At 50.1% G+C, this 24,634-nt stretch overlaps 1 protein-coding gene across 2 annotated transcripts; it reads left to right on the plus strand.

Moving 5' to 3' along the window:
• The first annotated feature begins 257 nt into the window (after positions 1-257).
• On the plus strand, positions 258-24,490 carry PPP1R26 (protein phosphatase 1 regulatory subunit 26). 2 transcript variants are annotated; one of them, XM_080400857.1, is made up of 3 exons: positions 258-15,123; positions 18,133-22,242; positions 22,493-24,490. In XM_080400857.1, exons 2-3 carry the CDS (start codon positions 18,194-18,196, stop codon positions 22,530-22,532), a joined length of 4,089 nt encoding a protein of 1,362 aa, XP_080256983.1. In that variant the 5' UTR covers positions 258-15,123; positions 18,133-18,193; the 3' UTR covers positions 22,533-24,490. The 2 variants fall into 2 exon arrangements, with proteins under 2 accessions (XP_080256983.1, XP_080256984.1); XM_080400858.1 differs by having other exon boundaries at positions 22,510-24,490.
• The last annotated feature ends 144 nt before the right edge of the window (positions 24,491-24,634 follow it).

Raw genomic sequence — 24,634 nt, forward strand, 5'->3', positions numbered from 1 at the left:
CAAGAACCTCGTCAAGAGGCAATAGAAAATGAGCAGTAAAGCTGAAGCATCGGCATGGCGGGCCACATCCATCCCTGCCTGCTCTGCCCTGCACGGCTGCAGGCAGCCAGCACTGAGGGGTCACTGCCCCCACCCGACTTCGGCTTTTTGCAATGAGATGCCAACACCCACACCAGGGTTTTTGCCTCGGGCAGGCCCAGTGAGCTGGAGCGGGGGTTGGGGGTGGGGGGTGGGGGAGGTGAGTTACTCCTCATTGTGCTTGCTGCCAAACTGCCCTCAGCTGCAGCAGAGCAGGGCCCAGCTCATCTCCTCGAGCAGGATGCGACCCTGAGCATGCACTTGGGACTGCTGGAGCCAGCTTTGATGATGCCAACGGGGCACTCTATGGGTCAGAAATCCCCAAATCCTGAAATATGGAAAAGTCACACTTGTGTGGCTCTTTCAGTACTTGCTGAGAGGTTCAGGCAAGGCTGTACAGCCTTGGGGAGCTGCTGTGCCCTGGGTTCAGCCCATGTGGCTTTGAGGTGCTTTTTGATGAGGCTCTAAGGACGGAGCATTAACCCCGAGGGCAGCCTGAGCCATGGCAGGAGCAGGAAACACGTGGCCGAAATAATTGAATGGGCCCCGCTCACACCCCAGCTGGACACAACCCTTGGGCTGCCGAAAACTGGCAATGCAAAGATGCAATGAATTGTTTGAACACAGGATGAAAACCCTTGAGTGAGCTTGAACTCAACAGGGTGTTGTGAGGCTTAATTAATTTATGTCCAAAAGCACCTTGAGGGCGTCAGATGAAAGAGGTTATTATAGGAGTGCAAAGAGATCCTTTATCCCACAAGATGGAAGCAGGAACAGCCCCGGCCATGCTCCCTTTTTAAAGAGCACAGGCTATTAGCACAAAGCCTGATGATGAATAGGAGCTATTTTATTTTTTTTATCTTATGGAAATGATCCTGCAGCTTCTCATGATGACACATCATCCTGGCACAAGAGGGCATGGAGGGGGAGAAGCTCCTGGTGAAAAACAGAGCACTAATTATTTCTTCCTAAAAGCCTGCAATGAGCAAATGCTAGAGTTTGGACCAAAATCCTTCTCCGTGATGTCCCTAGGAGTGCTTGTCTCTGCTCTGGCATCCCACCAAGCTGATTTAGGGTGTCCTGGGGGTTCTCCACCACCTCCAGCTATTTGAGGAGGGAGAAAAGGATCCCTCAGAAAGCCGGGGGAGCTTGGTGGGGCTCTGCCTCACTGGCACCAGGCAGCCCCAGGGAGCCAGCCTCATGACTCAGCCCGCAGTGTCCTGGGGTCCCCTGAGCTCCCGCAGTCCCTCGCTGCCACATGCTCCACTAAGACCCCCCATCTCCATCTCCTCCTTTGTAGTTTCAAGGCACAGATCCATTTTGGGTACCCTGGGATGCAGACAGTGGGTGCCAGCACTTGGGAGGTGCTGGTGGGTGTTTGCTGGGAGACGGCGAACGGTCAGAAATTGGGATTTTCCTGCTGAGATAAGCAAAAGAGGTTAGAACTCAGCCCTAGTCCCTCGTACAGAGTTGCTTTACCTCTGCCTCCTTCCTCAAGCCAGTGGCTTTCTGGCTGTCAGGGCAGGATCAGGCCCTTTTACACCTTCTGTGGCTGTAGATCTGGGGACTTGCAACCTGCAGGACAGATTCCTTCCCAATCACGCTTAGAAAACCCCCTGAGGAATTAAAAACACCCGCACACAGCAGCCCATAGCACGCACAGCTCCCTGTGCAAGCCCTCGCACTGCTCGGCGGGGTCAGCAGCACCCATCCTGCCCCAGGTGAGGAGGACCAGGGACCCTGGGGTACGGGGGAGCTGGCATGGGGCCAAGGACAGGGACAGGAGGCACCATGGGGCGGGAGCTGCACAGGTTTCTCGTTAGACTGCTGTTGCGGTGGAAGCCTGTTTAATTGCATCTCCATGGTGGAGATAATTTGTAGGTATGAATGTCGTCCTGTGGGTGTTAATTTTCATCAGCTGTTTATGAGAACAGGGTGAGCTTCCACTCCCAGGTTGATGCTTCCTGGCTGCTGAGACCCCGCAGCGAAGGCGCACATCCAGCAGGGAGCACCTCACCTTCACCACAGGGAGACCACCCCAGCCGCCCCTGTACCACAGCAGAAGCAGGAGGATCCATCCCTGAGATGCCCTGTGCTGCTGCCTCGGTGGGAGATGTGCCCTTTCCGATGCCCCAACCCCTTGCATTTGTAGGGCAGGTGCTTTGACAGGGAGAAGGTCCTGCTCGGAGCTGAGCTGGGTACAGCGTGGCACTCCGGCACACCTGCGCAGCATGGGTCTGTGGGTGGGGAGGTCTTGCGGGTGCAGTTGCCATGGAAAAATAAAACCCCTCATCAAGGTTTAGAGGAAGCTAAGGAAATAATTAACAAGTAGCAAAAATGAAAGAGCAGGATTGTTGCGATGGTTCTGCTCCATTGCCCAGGGTGGTCAAGCTGTGGAGGGGAAGCAACCCTGAAAGCAAAGCAATGGGAAAAACAGGGAAATAAATCCCACTTAAATCTGAGGTGAACCATCTTCTCACTGAGGCTGGAATTTTATGAATTTTGGTTTGCTTTCTGTCCAAAAAGCAGAAATAATAACTCAGGAGAAACTGTCTCCACATAACAGACAGCAACAGCGCAGCCCTCTTCTGACCCAGGCTTGCGGTGCAGGTGGGGAGGGATGCTGGTCCGGGACAGGCAGCCCTTGCTCCCCCAGGATGGGCTCTTGGGACAGAGGGTCTACGTGGCTCCACGAGACCTTCAGCCACGGCTGGGACAGGGAGGGCATCCATGAGAGCCCCTGCAGATGAAAGCTGCAAGGGACACTAGGAAGACCCCCCCGCTTGCATTCATCTCAGGCAGCTAGGCACTGTCACAGAAGGACCGGTTTTTCGAAATTATGAACATCCTGATGGCAAAAGGCATCAACAGGGACTCGAATGCTCTGCTCCTCCGAGGGCTCGGTGCCAGCCTCGAGCAGGGGGCTGGCTGGACACACAACCTCCACTCTTAGCCGAAGGCTTCTTTCCACCCCGCTATGAAATAGAGCGATAGATATATCTCTGCACCAATTTATGCAGCATTGCAATGTGCTCCTTCCGTCTCCTCTAGACACCATTTGGCAGATCTGTGCTGTGAATGTCACAGCAGTCTTTCATAATAACTTCTCCCACCACCCCATCAAGTGCAATGAGACGGGTATACCATCTGCTGGAAGCTGTGCCACCATGTGCAGAGCCGCATCCCTCCCTCGCTAGAGAAACCCTGAAACCCTTTCCCGGGCCCACTCAGCCTGCCTCGGGGTGTAACAGATCTGCACTTGGGTAGTCCTTGCACTTCTCCTGGAGGGGGGGGGCAAGCAGCTCCTTTTTGTCCTCCCTGTGGATGCCCCTCATGTCAGCAGCGATGGCCCCATGGGTGAGAAGGTGACCGAGTCCGTGGCTTAAAGCACCTTCTCATGTGTGGCTTTAATACTCAGTCCTAACATCATCTTCCAGGGTAAATTCCAGTAGGATCATCTCTGTCTACAAGACTCCTTCCCTAAAACAAGTAAACAGCAGCACTCCAAGCCATCATGGATAAAAGACACCGTAATCTGATTTTCTCAGGCAGGAGTATGTCATTCACCAGGGGAGAAAGATTGGATCAGCTTTGCTGAGACGGGCACTCTGCAAGGAGCAAGCAGCCTCTGCAAAAGAGGAGCTACAACCCTGGCAGTGCCGGGGAGGGGGCAGCTCGGCTGGAGAGGGGCTCATCCCCACACCCATCGCCGCTTTGTGCTGCTCCTGCAGCCACGGCCACCTCTGCTGCCTGTGTCACTGCCGAGGCTGACATCACCTGGGACCAGCGGAGGGAAGCGGTAGGTTTTGAACCATCAGTGGCTGAGGGTTTATCCCAGCTTTGAAAGGCAGATGGGGCAGGGAGCACCAAGAGGAACAGGCATCCACATCACCACGTTTCAAAATGTTCTTCAAAAGCTGATTAAAAAGTGTTCCTTGAAGAAAGTGGCTAAAGAAGAGAGCAGCTCCTTGCAGGAGCACGGGGCATCGCTGGGGCAGCCTCCTTTCGTGTGGGCTGCACAAAGCAACAACAGCAAGGTGATTTATACCTGTGTTTGCACAGGGGGTGGGAAGAGTCTGGGCTACAAAGGCCATTAGTGCAGGAGACAAAAATCTCAGGGCACTTCACTACAATTTTGTTGTTGCTGCTGCTGCGCTCAGTGTGAGATGCTGAAAGCCGGCGCAGTCCTTGTCCCTGAGGAGCATGTGGTTTCAGCAGCTTGGATAATGAGAAGAAGTGTTTTCTGAAAGAAAAGATGTGAAATTCCTTTTTTCTTGTGAAGTGCTTTCTTTCTTTAAGCTGCTTGCAACATTTTTCATAATTAAAATACATCTATAACGTCACCCAGTGCTTTTTGATACTTGCTTTCTCTAGAAGTATGATTTGGATCAATGAAAATGTCCTGGGAGCTTACGGCAACAACCTTGCTCAGCAATTTTTTCACTTGAAAGAAACCCAAGGGGAAGAAAGGCTCACGGTTGTGCAAGAAAAAGGATTTTTCAAAAGGGCTATTCCCCACCCTGGAAAAAAGAGCAATAATAACCTCACTCTGGAGTTTCCCATCAAGGCTGATTTGCATAATTAACACTAAAATTAGTCTTCATTCTGTCCTAACAATTAGGACAGCTTGCAAAGGGAGCCTGGTAAGAGCAGAGCTTTGTCCAAGGCAAACTGGGTCTGCATGGGGGACATCCCCAGGTCCCCGCCACGCAACCACAGGTCCCTCGCAGAGCCGGGACAGACCTTGTGCCTTGCGCTCGCCAACCTGGAGCACAGGCAAAGCCCAGCATGCCCAGGCGCTCGCACAGTGCTGAGAGCAATGATAATAGCAGTTAGATTTGATTTTGCCTTGAAAATGCACTTTAATCAAACCTTATTGGATTAGCATTGAAATCTGAGCGTTACTGGAACGGAAAGCTGCTGCAAAGTCCTCCTAGCTTTTCAGCTGGGTTCTGTTTTAAACATGCCTCCCACCCGCAGCAATTGTGCTCAGAGCTGAATAATTATGAAAAGGGACTTTGGTGCCAAAGCAACATAAAAAAACCCCTCAACCCCAACCCCCAAAACCTGCAAAGACTCAGCCGCACTTGCACTCCAGCACGCTCGGCATCACGAGGATATTTTTTTTTCCCCCCCTCTCAACAAAATGTCAAAAATGTACTTAATGAGAAGTTCTCCTCTTACAAATGAAGCAGTAATCTGTCAGAAGGGAAAATCTGCTGTAAACTTAGAGCTCATCCCCTGACTCCTTGCCAGCATGCATTACAGCGCTGGCAGCTGGGCGGGCGGCGGGGCCGGAGTGCCATCTACAGCGGTCGGGAAGAACTAAGAAATCCAAAATCCTGCTTCAGCTCCAGGCCTTCCTTCCCTCTGCTCATCCTTCCCACTGGGAGCACACTCCCCAGGGGGACAGAAAATGCCTAGGTGGGTTTTGGGCTGTTTTGCTGGCAGAGCCATGGGCGTTGTGGCAGGGATGCGGGGCAGGTCCCCATCAAGTCAATCGGCTCTCCGGCAAGAACACCCTAACCTTTAACAAGAGTTTATTTTGCAACCCATGCTCACAGCAGAGACTTCAAGAAACACACTGGTGCCACCGGGCACGGGAAGTCCCGCACATGGCTTCTTCACCAGTACAAGGAGGAGTCGGGGCACGGGGCTCTGCTCCGGCTTGGGCACCATGGGCGGCACGGCAAAACACACCCGGGCAAGCTGGCGGGACGGGGAGGAAGAGATCCAGTCAAAAGCCATGCTATAGCAGCTACCAGAAAGATCTGCGAGAGAACATATGGTGTGTTTTTAAATGCACCCATAACATTGATTTAAAATACGGGCTGTAAAACTTGCCGGCAAAGCTTAATAGGAGATCTTTCTTTATGTTGGAACCTTTCCTATTGTTTCACTCAAATCATTAGGCTTGTATTTATTTGGTTTTGGCCTAAACAAATGGGGAGGATTGCAGGGACAACTGCCTAGGGTTCCCCTTGTGTCTGCAGGGTCCCAGACCCGATCTGCTCGGCTCACCGACGGTTGTCCTCACCTGTTCACAGGGGCTGGCAAACCCAGCTCTCTGCCCTGATGCAACCCCGAAGTCATAAATGCCCTGCTGCTGCTGCAAGGAGATGTTTCTCCTACAGCAGCGGCTCTGGAGGAGAAGAGCATCTGTGTGTGTCCTCCTGGCTGCCATCGGATGGGCAGAGAGGCTGAACCTCCAAGGTGGGACGCTGCGGTTCGGTCTGTACCAGCCTCGAGCTGCCCGTTGCAGGGGCCATTCTCCAGCCCAGCCCTGCAGGTTTGGCAGCCGCATCCCTCCTCTCCTGGAGATGAGTCAGGGGATGGCAGGCGAGCGGGGTTTCTAACAAAAGACTATGATGGCATTGCGGTTCCTCCGGCTGGCGTGCTCCGCACACGGTGTGAACGGAAACAGCCCCCTTGCTGCAAGGCATGGGGTCACCCCAAGGATCTGTCCCCTCTCCTCCGCCTTCCGCTACGGTCTGTCAGCATCTCCCCCGGGCACTGCCAGGATGTGCTTTGCCAAGGACAGAGATGCCAGGAATAGCAGGCGATGGATTTCTCATCCCTCGGTTCCACACAGCCCCATGCCCATGGCTGGCAGAGCAATGATGCTTCACAGGTACCCGGCGCGGATCCTCAGGCAGGTGACGTGTGTGGGGCTGTGCCCCACAGCACCTATCCTGCCAGCGGGAAAGACCTGGAAGGGGTTGTGGGGAGCTGGGGGGCAGATCCGGGGCTGGCTGCACCCCTATTCTGCTACAGGGGCTGGGGTCTGGCTGCATCTCAGGGACTGGCTGGTGCCCAAAGGCAGCTGCACCATCTAGAGGAGAAACGGCTGTGGGTCCCAAAGCAGAGACCAAACCCAGGCAGGCAGAGGGGCTGTAGGAAAAGGATGAGCAGAGCAGCCTACTCATGAGTGAGATGCAAATCCTTCAGTGTGGCATGAGCGATTTCAGCGTCTCATGAAACAGCCCAGATGGCCCGTCTTTCCCAGAGATTGGGAACAGGGGGAATAAGATTCAAAGACACTGGCCCTGCCTGCTTTACATGTGACTGATCTCTCCTGGCTGCAAGGAACAGGGCGAGGGAGAGGGGAAAAAATAAATTAAAATCCCCAGCCTGCAGTCAAGCTGACCGCACACCCCCGAGCCAGGAATCAACAGCCCTGAAAGCAATTTCATCGCTCAGCTGGACCTGTATTACTTCTCTCTCTCTCTGAACAGATGTGCCAGTGACACTCATATGAATTACCATTGGAGATGCAAGTGGGTGGTGAAAAGGCCCCCCCTCCTCCCGCCCTGGCAGCAGCACTGCTCCTTCTTGTGCTCCCCTTTCCGCAGGGTGCCGAAGCCAAGCTGCTGCCCAGCACTCCAAACAAGTGGCAGGTTTCTGCTGACACCAGCTTTTCCCTTGTGCTGGAGATCCTCCCAGAGAGAGATTTCAGGACCAAATCATCAGGGCGATGCCCACAGGTATCCAGAGGAAAGGGAGGATGTACTCCATGGGGTTGGCTGTGCTGGCAGCACCCACCAGCCACACATGTACCACTTCCCAGGACAGGGGGCTGCCCTCTGCCACCCACCAGCTCACCCACCTCCTGCCCTGCAGCAGCCAGGTGAGCCCGTGCTCTGTGCCCATGCACAGGGTGTGAGGGCTTCACCCTCCTTTGCAGCCTCCTCCGACATAAGGGGATGTAGGAGCTCCATTCCCACTGATTTTATTTTTTTGTACCACTCAGGCCCCTGCACATTGTGCAAGTCACAAGGAAACATTGATCATATCCCAAATACAACCACTAACACATCTCAGCTCTCAATCTGCCTCGTTTGCTGACACCCAGTTTTCTCCTCCTCCTCCCACAAGCTCCTTGCAGCCGGTTCCTTCCTCCTGGTCTGCGGCACATACGTCTGCAAGCTGCTCCGGCTTTCCCATCCCACGCGTGGCTGCACGCACAGCTCGCCCGAGGCAGCGCCGGGAGCCTGGGGCACTGCCTCCACTCCTTCCCATCCCTGCCCGTGGGTTTTCCGAGCCATGGCCAAGCTGGATGGCAGGCAGGGAAGCCTGGCCGAGGGTCAAATCCAGCTCTCGCCCTGCACAGTGTAGGGTGTGGCGAGGAGCAAGCAAAATGCAAAGCACGTCAGGTCACTGGGAATGAGCCTTTTATTTTTCCCTCTGATTCTGGGTGCAGCATTAGACCCTGTCTGTGAGCCACATTTGGAGTGAAGGTTTGTAGCCCCATGCTGTCATCTCAGCTTGACAGCTCCCAGTCTCCTGCTGCCACGGAGCCGGCTGCCCTAGGGGGGCTGGATGGATCTGAGAGGGTTTGGGTCATTCTCCAAGGGGCTCAGACCATTGCCAGGGGATTCAAGACCAGGATGAGGAAACATCTCAAAAGGGCTGTCCATTAATGCCAGCAGCACAAGGTTAATCCAGGAGAGCATGCCTCTCCAAATACCGTGCTATTCTTAACACTTACCTGAAGGACAGGATTTGATCTCCTGCTCTGTTTCCAAAGCTGTTATGGATCTGTTGCACTGAAGGCTTTTGCAGTGCCCAGTCAAGACTCCTCCATTCCTGACAGCTCTGCAGGATGAGGGGGTGAACCTGACACTGCACTTAGCCCAAAATTACCATCCCTGGGCATATGCCACGGCCCTGAAAGCCCCCTGTAAAAGCAGGAGCACACATGGATGCCAATGTGGAGTGTGTGCAGATGTAGCTAGCACAAAGCGGGGGTGCTCAGGGCCTATCTTGGCTGGAGCACTGGGAGGCAACTGGCCCTCAGGGAGAGTAGAACGAGGGCTGGGGAAAAATAAATACTTAAAATTACTATTAACATGTTTGCCAAACACTGCTTCAACCAGTCTGAAACCGCTCTGGGAGGTCCCTTCTCCCTGCAGAGCAGCAGGGCGGCTTTCGTTCTGAACGGCTGCTCTGCCGAGGATGATGTGCTCTGTGCTGGGTTGCTGGAGAACACAAGTCAAAGCACAGACTCTCTGGCCCAGCATGCTTTTTCAGTTTGATGAAAATTCAAAACAGTGGCGATCTTTGGTTTGCTCCAAAACATATTTAAGGAAGCATTTTGACCACTGAACCAAAGAGCAGTTGTTTGCAAATCCTTAATCAAATCCTGCTGGCTCAAAGTGCATTTTGCAATTGCAAAGGCGTCGGTGAATGAGGTTTGCTGTGCACCGTGGCCCTGGCCCCTGCCTTCTCTGCTGCCCACCCCAGCATCCCCAGGCAGGCAGTATCCCACGGTGGCAGCCTGGACTCAACCCGCTCCACAGGGACCTCGGGGACACATCGCTTCCTTTGTGCCACGCTTCAGTTGGAGGCTTTGAACACTTGCCAGTTGCCCTGTTGTGAATTCACTGCAGAGAGGTTTCACTTGTTTGCAGCCAAGACAGTCCATGGATGCTAAAAATAGAGTACTCCTTGAAGGTGATCTGCAAAGCTTCCCTGCGTGTGAAGATGCCTCCTAGAAACACTGGCTTAGAGCTAACAGGGGCTGGGACGGCGCTCGGGAAGGCTCTGCTGGGAATCGGGATTTGCTCCACAGAAGTCAGCCATCAGCCCCCTGCCTCGTGGCAGCTGCAGGGATGCTCCCAAACAAGCAGCTGGCCAGGAAAGGCGCTCTGTAAATGCAAGACACAGATAATTGCAGATGGACAAGTCCACAGCCATGCTGGGACTTCTCAGCAGAAGAGTCAGAGGAGCAGTAATGAGGAGAGGTGGAGCACAACCTGTTTTCCTTTCCTCCCCCAGCCCCCTTCAAGCTTTCGGCGATTGCAGCACAAAGTCAAAGCAGAACAGTTTCCTTTTGAAATATATAGCAAGCACAGCATCTCAGTTTCATTATAGCTTTTCTTTGTGTAGCGGGGAAGGTATCTACCCCACCACACATCTTTGATCCTGCCCTTTAAATAGGCCATTTTAAAGCTCACAGACCCATTTTCATCACCGTCCACCTTGGCTCATGGCACCTAGTGCCTGTGTTTATATCCTGGCTTGTGGCTGAAATCAAAGTGTTGCTGAAGGAAACTGCACATTAAAATTTTCATTAAAAAGAAAAAAAAAGACTGACTTTCTGTCCCTGAATGAATACCTGTGCATTCATCAGTGCTCCCAAACCCTGAGAAGCAGGAAATCTCTGAGCTGCCCTGGCACCTTGCACTCAGCTGCTCGCTCCCAAGGGGATGATGGACGAGGTGGAGAGGCACATCACTGCCCTGGAAGCACCTCAGTGACCCTGCAGATCCAAGAGCAGAAGGAAGGAGCTATTGCAATATGAAGACCTGACCTGTGGAATGCAAATACGAGTGATCTAAAATACAAATGCACTGCAAAACCCTGCAGGATTGGGGCAGGACTTGCTGCCTGCAGCCCTGGGATGAGCTGGCAGTGGCTCTGGTGGCACCACAGCTGGTAAAGCCTGGGCCAAGGCCAGCAGAAAGTCCCAGTTTGGTGGCCCAATGAGCACCACTCCACCCAGTTTGCCCTTTCTGGGTAGCACCCATAGGCGAGCGTGCAGCCAGCACCCGAGATAAGCCACGCTAGCTCCCAGCTTCTCATATCCCTCTTCCAAGCCCCGGAACGGGAGGAGACTGTGCCGATAACAGTCTGACACCTAATGGGCAGAAGCAGAATTGTGACAAGAACGGGATCTAGCTGGAAACGTCCTTGTGGGAATACAGACAGCATTGCCTCAAAGCAAAGCCCACAAAGCTGGACAGAAAGGGAAGACTTGCGTAAAGAAAACTCTTAAAAGCCCATACGGCACATTTCCATGTTTGTAAACATGAAAAATTTATAAATTAACCTATATAGGAATGAGTGGTACAAAAAGCATTAAAAGGTTCTAGGTACAAAATATGAGAGGTGCCATTGTTTCCTTCGAAATTTTACAGGTCGCTGCCATACGATGGCAAGGAAAGGTCAGGGTTGCAATTAAACCTCTTGGCACTAAATTGTATTTCTCAGGTTGTATTCTTATGCCAGCGACACTGGGAGTTACTACTGAAAAGGTACATCTTCAAAAGCAATTAGTTGTGTCCCACAGAGACCTTCAGCTGTGGTCTGTATAATGGTTAGTAACGAGTGGGAAGTTCCTCAGATTTCACTTAAAAACATTAAATGTGTTCTGTAGCCATGCCTCTGCGCTATACTTTTCACTTGATGTGTTTCATGGAGACGGTGGGTCTCTTTTCCTAAAAAAAAATCTGGCATCCAACAGCAATTTAGAGCAACAGTGTCAAGGCAAGACACAGCAGAGCTTCCCAGGACTGAGCTGCCAAGAATTGTCCTCAGACCTCCTCCTGTCCCAGATGCTGCTTCCCCGGGCAGCACCCAGCTGTAAGGAAGCTCACACCACCTCTGCTCCATTCAGAGGGTAGATAGAAATGTTCAGTGTTCAATACCCAGCTGTTTGCTGGCAGCTTTCACAGACATCTCTGTTCCTTTTCTTTTCTAAATTAGATCTTTCCATTATAAGTTCAAGGCCTCATGGGTCTCCTTGGCATTTATTAAATAACAACTAAACTCTTCAATTTACCATGTTACTACACGATCCAGTTGTACTCCATCTAATACACCACCTGCAATCAGACTGAAGGAGCTGAGTGGGGCAGGAGGACATAGGAGCAGGGCCACCACTGTGACCTGCTGCTCCCCAAGATCTGCTGCCACCCAGGATGTGCCCGGTGCTCACTGCAGCTTGTAGCACGAGAAAATTTGTGCAAGAGGCAAACAAGTCCTCAAGGCACACCTGAGCCCTGTTTTGAACCAGAGGTATGAAGCCCGCTTGATTTATTTTAAAGCGGGTATTGACACCTCTTTTTCCAGAAGTTTTGAGCCTCCTGAAGCTTGGTGGAGCCAGATGATAGATGGACCCCAAATACTAACTGACCTCAAGGTTCAGATTGGACTCCATCTGCATCCTTTCCCCACCGCTTCTTCCAACAAAAACTCAATGGTCACAGGAGGATTTCACTTTTGTGGACTGATTTTGCCCCAAAATCCAGGGACTCGCTCGGGGAATGCAAAACTGCCACCAGCAGAGGAAAGGGTTTGTAGAACCTGAGGCTATCAACATCCCTCGTGTCCTAGACATGGCTGTGCCCTCAGCCAGCATTGGGTGTGACTCATATTCCCAAGGAAACAGCAGCGTGGCAGAAATGCCTGGTGTTTTAACACAGCTCCATGTAGGAACTGTAATTGCCCAGGAAGCCACAGGTTACCTGACAACAAGATCTGCAAGGTGAGTCCTTTTATTCTTACTATTTTGTTTTTAATCTTGTCCTCTTTCTTGGAGGGGGGTGGGGGGGGTGGTGGTGAAGCATCACCTGAGCTCTATTTTCAGCCTCTGATAACCCAGAGCAGCTTTTGCCTCTAATGTATCCAGAGCCACCTCTAATGAGCACCTGTTCCTACCCCCTGCAATAAACTGCAAATGGGATGAGCAGATCCTGAGGTCAGGGAAGATGTTTCATTTTGAAAACATGAATGTTTCCCAGCCATTCCAGCCATCCTAACAAGGGGTCCAATTAGCGCTCATGACTTTGTCATCCGTTCAGCGGGGACACAGGGATGGGACCACCGCTCTCATTTCCGCAAAGATCATGGATCAGGAAGACAAATCATCCCTAATGGGACCTTGGGGAAAGGCTCTGCTCCTCTTTCAAGTCAAAGGCTGCACATGGAGGCAACTTGCTCTGCAGAGCCATAAAATGCCACCTCCGCTGGTAACAGCAGAGCTCTCCAGCGGCAACGAGCCTCCCCCCTTCCAAGCAACTGCATGTGCACAAAAACATTTATCAGGCCTCTGGCCATAGCTTTGACTTTAATTTTATTTTTAAAGTGCATTCACATGCAAATTGGCTTGGCCGGAGAGGACACATGAATACAAGAGCCCTTTCTTTCCTCTGGCGTGGCATTAGGAGGATATGGTAAAAGGAGCAAAGTGTCCTCACCTCCGGGCTGCAATTCTGCAGCTAAGGAAAAGCAAGTTCATTGTTTCCTTCTGCACACAGATGCTGGCTGTGCTGTTTTCAGCAGTCCTGCTCGAGCGAGCCATTTCAGAATATAAAAGCATATTACATATCCCAGGGACAAGAACACACAGGCCAAGTCTTAGCGGCTCCATTTTATCTATTGTAAGAGCAGCAGATAAATTAATATGAGTCTATAACTGTGTCTGACACTTTGAAACATGGTCTTGTCCCACACCCTCAGGGTCAGACCTGGATTGGTAGGTAAAGAATTCCCGGGGAAAAAAAATCCCTAGAACGTGAGGTTGGAATCCAGGAAAGGCGCAGTTGCTCAGGGCATGAAAATACATGTGTTCCCCAAAACAAGCATCTCTGGGGTAAAAGCAGGTGGAAATTTGTTCCACAGCACTCAGCATATGTCAGCCCCACATCTTGCGATGTGTGTTCCCACAGAGTGAGCACAAAAACATCTGAAGAGCCTTGCAGCTCAGATGCACGGTATCTGGCACCAACCCTGCACCGATACTGGGGACAGGGACAGGGCAGGTTCAGTCTGCCAGCAGCACCTTCTCCTGCAAGGACAGAATATATTCACCTCGGAGCCGGGCTAAATGCTCACCAGTGTTTATCACTGTGTAAGGAAATTGCTGTCTAACTCTTGAATTAAAAAAACTTCTGAGCTGTGCTGCGGTGCTGCGACAGGCTGTCAAAGCTGCAGCAGAAACGGCAACATCAGTCAAGCAAAGTGTCTGAAGCTTTGAATGAAAAGTGACACAGAAAATGAATAATTAGATGTGATGACACCTGTTAAGGATAACAGGCCTGATTCTGACATCCACTGCTCTCTTGTACACCAGCAGTAATTTCCCTTAGGGCAGAGGAGCCCAGTGGGGTACAAGCACGGTGCCCCATCTGCACTGCCACGGGCTGGGACCCCATTTTTCAGCCTGGGACCCTTTGTACCTGCTGTTCCCCACCGCTGTTCACTTGACATCTCCTAGCCTGAGCATTTCCCATGGGATTTTGGCAACACCCAGCCAGAAGATGCTGGTTCCCTCTATAGCATCATAGGTGTTCAAGCACCACAGGAGACAAAAACCGCATTGGCAAAGGGAATATAGGCAGCACTTTGGGTTCAGACACCAGGATTTTGTTTGCCAGAAAGCAGGAATGAAAACTTTGCCTGTGATACAAACCGAGAGTTATGACTCACTCTGTTTCTTAGTGAATGAGAGCAGGTTGAAACGGGTGTCCCAAAAAAGAAGGAACCTGTGGCTTGGTTCTGCTCAGGAAGCGCAGGGATGATAGGACACGGCTGGCAGCGCATCCTCGGGAAAAGCTGCTCACCAGCCACGCGGAGAAGAGACAGAGCACTAAAACTTTCCTGTTTCCCTACGTGAAAGCTCCGATGCCCTGGTAACTCCGGGAGCCCGCGCACCAACTGCTTCAGCTACTGAAAAAAACAGGCCTCGGCTCTCAACCTCAGCCCTGGTCCTGCATCCCCAAACTCTGGGTCTGGGACACTCAGCGGCGCGTCGTGCCCGCGTTTGGAGCCTTCCCCGCTGCACCCCGGGTTACTCTCCTGCCGTGGGCTGCGCTCGGCTCCGGTCCCGAACGCCCAGGGAGCGAGCCTGGTGCCGGGCAGGGCCGGGGCTGCGGCCCACACCTCGCCCCGCGCCTGCAAAGGGCCCCAGAGCCCCGCTCCTCCCCGCCGGACCGTCCGCTACCGGGCGCCGAACCGGCTCCAGCCTCCCCCTGGAGCGGCCGCGCCTGCCTTTGTGCCCGCCCGGCCCGGCCCCCCCCCGCCCCGCCGCTCCGGCGGGCAGAGCCGGCGGCCGCCGAGGGCCGGGCGGTCGCCCCCGCCTCCCCGGCGGAGCCCTGCGGCGCATGCCTCCCGCTCCCCGGGGGCAGGGAAGGAAGCGCCGCCCGCCCCTGCACCAGCGCGGCGGGCAGCGGCGGAGCGGAGCCCGGCGGAGCGGTGAGCCCGGGCTCGGCCGCCCCCACCGCCACCCCTCTCGGCCTCTCCCCGCGGCGGCGGCGGCCACAGGTGAGCGCCGGGGGCGGCCGGGGCGGCGCGGCGGGGCCCCGCCGAGGCGGAGGCCGAGGCCCAGGTCCGGGCCCGGCGCGGCCGGCCGAGGGCGGCGGAAGGCGGGAAGGGGGAGCCATGGCGGCGCGGGCAGGGCCCGGCTGGCCGCGGGCAGCGGGCGGGGCGCCCCGCGGCGGTGGCCCCGCGTACGTCGCCTCCGGGCGGCCCCTGAGGGTGGGTGTCCCCTCACAGCCCCGCTGGGGGTGTCCCCCGCGGGTGGGTGTCCCCTCATGGCCCCTTACAGCGCTCCGGTTGCTGCCCCCGCCCCCCCCCCCGGGTGGGTGTCCTCGTTTCCCTTCACGGAGCTCTGGAGGACACCCCGCCGCGTGCCTGGCCCCTCAGTCAGCCCCTGGGGGTGCCCCCCGGCCAGTCCCCGTCGTGTCCCTTCCTCACCCCCTCCGTGGGTCCCCCAACTCTGTGAGGGCCTCCTCTCCTCGCCTCAGTGGGTGTCCCCTTTTCCCCTCTGGCTGCCCCCCACATAGGTATTCCCTCACATTCCCCCTCAGGCAGCCTCCAGATGCCCCAGTGGTGTCCCCTCGCCCCCCCATGGGTGCCCTGGGTGGGTGCCCCCCAGAGCCCGCACCCCTGGGTGGGTGCCCTGGCTGGGGGGCTGGGGCCGGGCAGTCCATCGCACCCCCCCCCGCAGTTCTTGCAGGGCAGCTGCAGCCTGGGCGTGGGGTAACGAAGGCACCTGCCCCTTTCCTGGAAACTGTGGAATAGGTTAAATAGGAAATAAGTTGGGGTTTGTTGTTGTTGTTTTTTTTTAACGAAGCTGGGAGCTTGTGCGTGTTAATTGCATTTCTTCAAGATAATTAGGTTTTCTGATTTCTGTCTTTTTTCATCCTTAGCTGCTTATTACAAGGAAAAATGTTTTTAACGTATGTTTGCCCTAGTGAATGTGTTGGAGGCCGTTTAAGAAATCGTGCGTTCATTCGCACCTTTCTGGAAGTTGGGGCTCTGAGCCGTGGTGGCTGCTGGTGAGGTGCCTTCCCGCTTATCCGTGGCCAAATACACGAACGTTCGGGAGCGCGGTGCTTTATCGGCGTGCACGGAGCTGGAGTCAGTCTAAACCTAATCTTTAGTTGAAGTTAAAGTAGTGTGTGTTGGGCTGCTCCGGGTACCAGCCAGCCAGCGGGGATGTTCTTGATCACTATACTTAAAATTTTAATTCTGCAGGAATGATGTTTTGAGATGAGTTATCACTGAGGAAAAGAAAATCAGAAACGGATGTCCAGAGCTTGCACTACTAAAGTGTATTCTGCTAAGATGTTCTGCGGCAGAGAACCGGTGAATGAAGCGGCAAAAGCATTATCAGTGGTGTGTTTGGAGCTAAGTGCTCTGCAGATGTCATGTAAGGCATGTTCAGGCTGACCCTGCCTTGGTCAACAAGATTTAAAGAATATTCTGGTCTGGTAACAAGATGGCAATAAAACTGCTGCCTGAGTGCAGGTCCCAGAATAATTTTGACAGAAGTCGTATTCTTTGTTGGAGCACCATGCTCTTCTAAAAAACGATAAAGAATCGACTTCCTTAGTTGTCTGTTACCTTATTCTTGGGAGCAAATAAATAGAGTTATAAGTTTTACAGAGTTTAGAATCATTAATTCTTTAAAATATTTATTGCCACTGATTAATTCGAAACCAGAACTAGAGAATAATTGACAAAGGCAAGGTCGGAGAGTACTCGGAGACAGAAGCATGACTCTGTAGGTCGGTAGAGTCCAGCGCCCTGCTGCAGTGGGGGTTCGTTGGGTTTGGGGTGCGAGACTGTGGATCGGGTGTGAAGAACCACCCAGCTGCTGTAGGTTTTTGTTGGGCTTGCTGTCTGCCTTCTGTCAGCCAGATGCTGGTTTGATCCTACCAAATGATGCTGCAGGTGAAACCTTCGGTCCTCGTGGGACTGTGGGACTCTTTGGGGTGTTATCTGGCATTTTCTGGATGGCTTTTTTTCATTGTTCCACCAAACGGGGCTTCATTCTGTTTGGGTTTTCTGCTGTGGCACAAAGAATAGTTCATAATCTTCATCCTGCTTTTGCAAACTCCTGAATATTTGTGTATATCAAGAGCTTTTATCCTGCAGTGAGGCCAGAATGTTTGATGTCTGAGGGTTATTGCTCTGTAGTATTTTGGGGGAAGAAATAAGCTCCCTTTCCTCTCTGAGCTGCCCCAAGTCCCTCAGCTGTATGTGTTTAATGCCAAGCCAGAACTAGTAAAAGCTGTGTCGTGCTAGTGTGTGAGTCCAGGCATCGTGCTAACACAGTTACTCCGCTCTTTGAATAGGTGTTTGTTTGTGTTGCACCATCTCAGATCACAGGCAGGCTTGCTTCACATCTGTCCATTTTATACTACGTGGACATAGTCAACGTTGCTTTCGTCACAACTAAGAAGCTGAGCTACACACGGTGGGAGTTCTTTAAAAAGGGCAATTATGCCAAAGGAAACACAGGGAGCAAAGTATTTTGCAGGGCTTTCCACTCCCACCAATTCCACTTTTTTTATGAAAGGTTCCCTTAAAATTGTTCTTTCTGTCTTGCCAATATTTCACGCAAAAATATTCGGACAATGTTAGTGCAGAAGGGGATCACACACACCTCTGCACTGAAGTGTCTTCAGGGTTGTTCTCTGTGGGTCTTGCCAATACATGGTTACTTAGGAACATAGGTAAAGAGCGCAGCCTTCGATGGAAAGTGCAGGAGGAGTTTCAGAAGTGAAGATAATTACCTGAATTGGATTATGGTTGTGCCAGAAAGCACTGAAAACCACAAATGATGAGTGCTTTGTCTTATCCTTAATGGCAGTAGTGACTGATTTACCCGTTAAAGTGATGTTGAGGAGTAACTCTTGTGATTATCTGGCATAGTATGTCTGAGCGTAAATGATTTGCAATTTATGTAACCAGTATTATTGCATGAAACTTCTAGAAGGTAGATGCATAATAAAAAATACTTTCCTCCTTTTTTTCTTGTTGTAGGATGGAAGAGAGCCCCGCTTGAAAATCTGTTCCATTGTGGACTTCGCTGTTGTCTGCTAGAATGTTCCTTATGAATGCTTCTCCTCTGGTAGCTCTTCAGACAAAATGGGAGTCCTTTGGACCAGCAAGGAATTGTAGATACCCCGTTTGCTTCTCTGAATCCGAAGGGGACGTCACTAGAACCTCTGTAAGTGCGAAAGTTCAGATGATCATAAACAACCTGCAAAGTCAAGAGTCTCCCCTGGGTATGAACAATGAGTATGATTGTATTATGCAGAAGAAACAAAAGGGTGAAAAGGGCACTAGTAACAGGGTCGCATCTAGCACCGCATTGCTACAGAAGCGTCCTCAGTATACCAAGTGTGGATGCCCTGCTGATTCAGATGACACTGAAGTGGAAGAGAACGTGGGGTTTGGGACTCTCTTGCTTGATTCTGATAGTGACGATTCTGTTGACCGAGGTATAGAGGAAGCTATTCAAGAGTACTTGAAAGCAAAGAGCAGAAGTGACCAGTCATTGCAAAGGAGTGCAGAGCGTTCTGAAAATTTAAGCAGAGACAAAAGGTTTAAGAGAGAATTCTCACAGAACAAAATGGCTAGTAACCTGCTCCCCGTGAAATTTAAAGCTGAGATGCTCTCTGAAGAGTACCTGTCTGACCACCTGGGAATTGGTAAAAGGCTACAGCCTGCTTCCCCTCAGAGCATCAGTAGCGATGACTCTTTTGAACAGAGCATACAGGCTGAAATAGTGCAGTTCTTGAATGAGAAGAAGCAGCAAGAAATTAGTAAGTGTGTAACTGGGGAGGATAAAAAAGATTCCCATGCCAGATCTGTCCTAAAATGCAACAAAGAAACAACAAACAAAACAAACTGTGGTGCTCTAAAGCAAGGTTGTAACGCACTCCTCTTGAGACACCATGCCAAGCTACAGAAAACCAGCACACAGTCCAAGTGTTTGCAGTCCAAAATCCAGGCAGAGCCTAGTGATTTCAGCCAAGTGAACCAAGCGTATCTGGAAATGGCCACTGCCAGCCAGCCCTGGTTAGTAGAGCAAAATGAAGAAAGTGGAGCTAATTACTGGGAGACAAGAAGAGTGCTTATCAACGAGAGCGTGCACGCATCTGACTCAAGTAGCGATGATGGCATTGAAGAAGCCATTCAGCTTTATCAGCTGGAGAAAATCAGGAAGGAGGCAGGTCATGCAACAGACTGTGTCCCTTTGCAGAGGGAACAATTTGATACAAAGGGGATGGCGGACATTTCTGCGAGCCTGACAATTAGCTCAACAAAAAGTGCCTCACCAGAAATTCATAAAAGCCCTACAGGCAACAAGAGGAAAGAAATTAACTCAAAGTCAACAGAATTAGAAAGCACCAGCAATGAATTTAACAATCTGTTTAAACCACTGAAAAAAGCCAGACATTTTGCACTTCCAGAAAACAAGATTGCTGCTTGTGAGCTCACATTGCAGGCCTCTTGCAGAGCAGACACATCTGCAGAACTCATGTGTGCAGAAGCTATCCTTGATATTTCCAAAACAATCATGCCATCCCAAATGGGAAGTGACAACAAATCACTCACTGCAGACTACTCCTTTTCTCCCCAGCTTCTCTCGTCCTCCCATTGTGAAAGTGACAGCAGCCTTGTGGACAGCGATGACAGTATCGAGCAAGAAATCAGGGCTTTTTTGGCTCTGAAAGCACAGTCAGAAAACCTTGGAACAAAGCCTCCCAGCCTGTCACACTCAATCCAGATGCCTTTGCCTTCCGATCAAAACAGCCTCACTGGTACCCTTGAGCCTTCTCTTCCCAAAACACTGAAGCTATCACTGAGTCGTAAAAGGAGACTTAAAAGGGAAGGCAGAATAGCAAAACAAGGGGCATCAAAACCACCTGAGCAGCTGGACATAGGACTTTTCCAGCCAGGTAGCTACTCAGGATTTCCTGTGCAAGAGGAGTGTGCCCTGGGCAGCCCCACAGAACTCTGTGATGCTCAGAGGCTCAGCAGTAAAGAAACCAGGCAGCAGCAGCAGCTGATGTCTTCCAAACTAACTGAATCTGATGGCAGATGTGTTGCCTTGGACTCCGTAAATCCTTTCGTGCAGGTTCAGAGTAGTGCGACAAAGCTCATGAAAAATACCATCCAAACACAAGAGAGGGATGGTTCGAATGATGAGAGCAGTTCTCTGGATAGCGATGAGGACCTTGATAGTGCTATCAAGGACCTTTTACGGTCTAAAAGAAAATTAAAGAAGAAGTCCAAGGACCAGAAATCTCAGTGCAAGAAGAGAGTCAGGTTTAGCGAGACGGAAACTCAGCTGCTAGATGAATTTAGTAGCCTCCAACAAAACGAGTGGAAATGTAAAAATCCCATGCTACTGAAAAGCTGCCTCTCAAAACCTAGAAAAGCTGTGAAAGAGAATGCAGTCAGAAATCCTCCAGACAACATAAATGTCAAATGTACCAGTGAAAAACCGGAAACCATGAAGAACTTAGAGTTTAACTTACAACTTAAAAAAGGGTATAAACCTAAACCAGTCTCAAACCAGAATAACCTGCACGTAGCTAAAAATAGAAAAGGTACTTTCACAGCTGTGTCAGATGCTGATGACAGCAGTTCAGTGGACAGTGATGACAGCATCGAACAGGAAATTAGGAAGTTTTTGGCAGAAAAGGCTAAAGACTCTGCAAGCAATCCAGAGATACAAAAAGATGATACAACTCTGGACTTACTGAGAGTGACCAAACAAATTGCTAATAAAGGAAAAGCAAAGCAACAGCCGGTTGAAAATGAGATTGACCTCATGCTGGCTCAGAGTAAAAAGACTGGGGTGTCTCAGCAAACTGATGAGTTGAAGAACTCTCCGAGAACAGAAGGGAAAAGTGCAATGTTACAAGGCAGTGGGAAATCTGCTTCCTCTGCAGAGAATGTTAATCTTCATACTACTGGTCAGTCGAAAGCTAAGCAAGGAGTGGTGGGGGTTAAAGGTATTGCTGCTGGTGAGTTAGCTGGAAATGCAACAGGTAAAAAGGATGTCCCTCATACAGAGTCAGTGCAGAAAACGCTTCCACCTAAAACCAGCAAAAATGAAGGTTGTAAAGTACGAAAAGTAATCAATGCAAAGTCTAGATCTAAAAGAAAGAATACCTTTCACCTAAAAATTTCGAGTAAATTTATTGCAGGTCTAAAATATGCTCGGGACAGGAAGAAGTCCATGCTTTTGAACAAAAGGCAGAAAGCAGAGCGTTTGCTCGCCCAGAGCGGTGCATTAGGGACAGAGGTTGCTTCACAGGATACAGACATGCTTAACCAGGGAAAAGAAGCCCCCTTGCCGAAAGGCGAACTTAGTGGGGAGAGTACGACAGCAATAAAAGAATCTAACTTCTCTCAGAAGCTCACTGTGGAAGTGTCAAGTACCCAGGTAGCAGAAACTTGTGAAAGCCTGGAGGCTGCTCCTTTGTGTATCGAAGAGGAAGCGGAGGGTTCCAGAAAGGCTAGTGCTTCAGGAGACCAGTCAGACTTACATTCGAGTCTCCCCTTGCAGGAACAGAGCGTGGCAGCAGTAAAAGCAGATAAGGTTTGCAGAGGAACATCCAAAGCTGAGAACACAGAGATGTGCATCGAGGAAGGAGATACCCACAAAGATAGCTGGGCTGATTCAGGTTTAGATCCCCCATGCCCTGAACACAGTACAGTAGTGGTAAAAGTGGATAAAGTTAGCAGAGACGCATCTCAGCAAAGTATACACACGTGCAGTAAGGGAGACAATAACCAGCAGGACAAGAGGCCAGATCCAAGTTCAGGTTGCCCACTGCAGGAACTAAATGTGACCGCAGTAGCAGCGGATAAAACTAGTGGAGGAGCATGTGCAGATAACGGTGTGCAGATGTGCATTAAGGAGGAAGTTATCTGCCAGGACAGTGACAGGCAGGAAGAAATTCAGGTCTCCAGCTCCAGTTTGGAAGGAAAAATACCTGTCCTGCAGAATAGGGAAACTGCTTGTGAAGTGGACCAAGGGCAGGAAGTTTCAGACAAAACCTGTGCAGAATTTACTGACCTACCTGCAGGGGACTGCCCAGATTCCCTCTTGAAAAGAAAGGTTTCAAATATGTAAGTACACTTTTTTTTTTTTACAGTAACAGTCTTTTTAGAAAATAACTATCATTGTAACTACCCAGATAAAACTTGAGACGTGAAAGGAGAGTCGGTGGGAGACACTGATATCTGTATATCATATACACACTAATGTGAAAAATGCTTCTATTTAACAGGGATATCATGGATAAACATACATAGTTTTTGTAGAATTTTGTAAATTATTTAAAGTGCTCTAAGAAAATATTTTTATAATGATTTTTAGGGCTTGCATTTCTACAGGATGCTGTAGTTACTGTAGATAAGAAGATACTGGCTAATCACGCTTTAAATTATGAGGCCTCGAATCATATATCAAAAGGAAACCTGTTTGCGCACAGAATACATTTGGCAATCTGTTAGAGATCCTAGAAAAACACAGCATTTGATGGCGATGCTACACTTTTGAAGCAGATTATCTGACATCTGTTCCCGTTCAAGCCACATTCAAGCTGCCTTAGGACAATCCTGTGTCGTGAGGTCTCAGTTCTCCCACCTTGAGGACCGTTGGGCGAGTTCATTCAGCAGAACTCCGGCAATGTCAGCACAGCGGTAGGTGGGGAGATCCATCCTTGAAGATACACATGCAAATTCAGGGAAATAAAGTGGATCAGTCTGTCTGCACGTCCTGTGTAAAGCCATCTCAGCAGCTGAAAGTACCTTTTGAGTACCTGAAACGTCCCGCTAGCGGGTGATTCCAAGCACAATGGCAGTTTGAGAAAGTGAAGGAGCGTGTCTGTTCAGACATCGTGATTTCTGTGGATTTTGCTAGATTTATGTACTGTTGGGCCTGCAAGGCTGAAACAATTCCTCGTTATTCTCAAGTCTGATTTTGATGCCCTGCAGTTACCCACAGGATGGCTTTTGGTTTCCTGAATGAACTTTCTTGAATTGAGTGCCCTTACTTTCCTTTTTCAAAAGTGGTTTCTAGAATGTTACATTTCTGTGAACTTTTTATTTTCATTAACAATTTTTGTGCAATAGAATAAAGCTAGGTTTGCTGTAGGAAGTCTAACACAAACGCCAAGGATATTTTCAGCACTGTTCTTTCATACTGGTAACGCTTTGTCTGCCTCCATTTCCAGCAGCCAGAATAAAGCAATTTTTCACTACTATCTTTTTATTTGTACTAACTTTAAACGGGATTGAAGTAGCACGTTCATATAAAAAAAAAAAAGTGCCCCCACACTGGTTTCACTGAAAAATCCAAGAAGTGTGAATTTAAGCTATTGGCTGGTTGTTTCCTTTTTGTTTGTGTTTAGTGAAGTCCTTTGAGTAGTTTGTTCTTACATCTTGTCCCTGTGAATTGATGCGATGTCCTCTCAATCCGGTCTTCTACAGAATTTCTCTCAGCCAAACTACCACTTAGTGTCAGTTTGTTTCTCAGTCAGTTCAGCAGCCTGGAGGCTGGCCTTAATGTTGCAAAATGGAGCAAAAGCATCAAGAACAGATCCAGTATTGCATAGTATCCCTGGTGTGATCGTGTTTGCAGAATATTGGCAAACTACAGCATAGCATAGAATGGAACAAGTAACTGTGGCATGTAGAGAAATAACATCGTTTGTGTGTTTATACTGTTGTGCAGTTACATTTTAAACATGTTTATAGTGGTCACTTGACATTTCTTACTCTCCGGCCACCTTTTTATAGTCCTTTAGGTTGGCTGGTTGGTTTGTTTAAAAGATGGGTGTGCTAGATCATCTCATTTTTGTGGTAGGATACTTTGGAAAAGTGTTTTTTACTTAGCTCACATGCCTGCAGTCCCTCAACACAGGCATATATTTTTGTCTGCCTTGATTCAGTTGCAGGATTTGGGCCTTTTGTTTGGAATAGGTAAATAGGCTGGTATTTTAAAATAGAAGTTTTCAGAGTACCTTGCTTTAAAAGGATTAAACCATATACTTAACTTTAATAGACATGGTGGAAGCACTATGTACTGTTTGTATAAAATAAGCTGAATGTTTCTCCTCAAAGTTTTCAGTAAATCAACATTAAGACTTAAAAGGTGTTTTGTGCCCCTGTCGATGTGTCTGTGTTCTCAATACTACTAGTGAACTGATTCAGTTAAGATACAATTCTGATTATCTTGTGCTTTAATTAAAACCTAATTTTAAACAGCACTTTTTTAAATTGATAAACTTGATTTGTATATAGGAAATGGTGTACATTGCTAAGTTTATAATGTTTAATAAATGGGGTTCTGACCATGGACCATGAAACCAGAGTGCTGCTATGGTTTGTGTCAGTGGTTTTGCGTTACCTTTTTTCCCTCCTGACTGTGTTCCGAAGATGTAATTAACCTGCGCCAATAAGATTTGTGAGTGAAGGATGTCACCCTTGCAGACAGTCACAGCATTCATGTTAGCCG

The sequence above is a fragment of the Falco punctatus genome, assembly GCF_963210335.1.
Source record: "Falco punctatus genome assembly, chromosome: 9".
Classification (NCBI taxonomy): Eukaryota; Metazoa; Chordata; class Aves; order Falconiformes; family Falconidae; genus Falco; species Falco punctatus.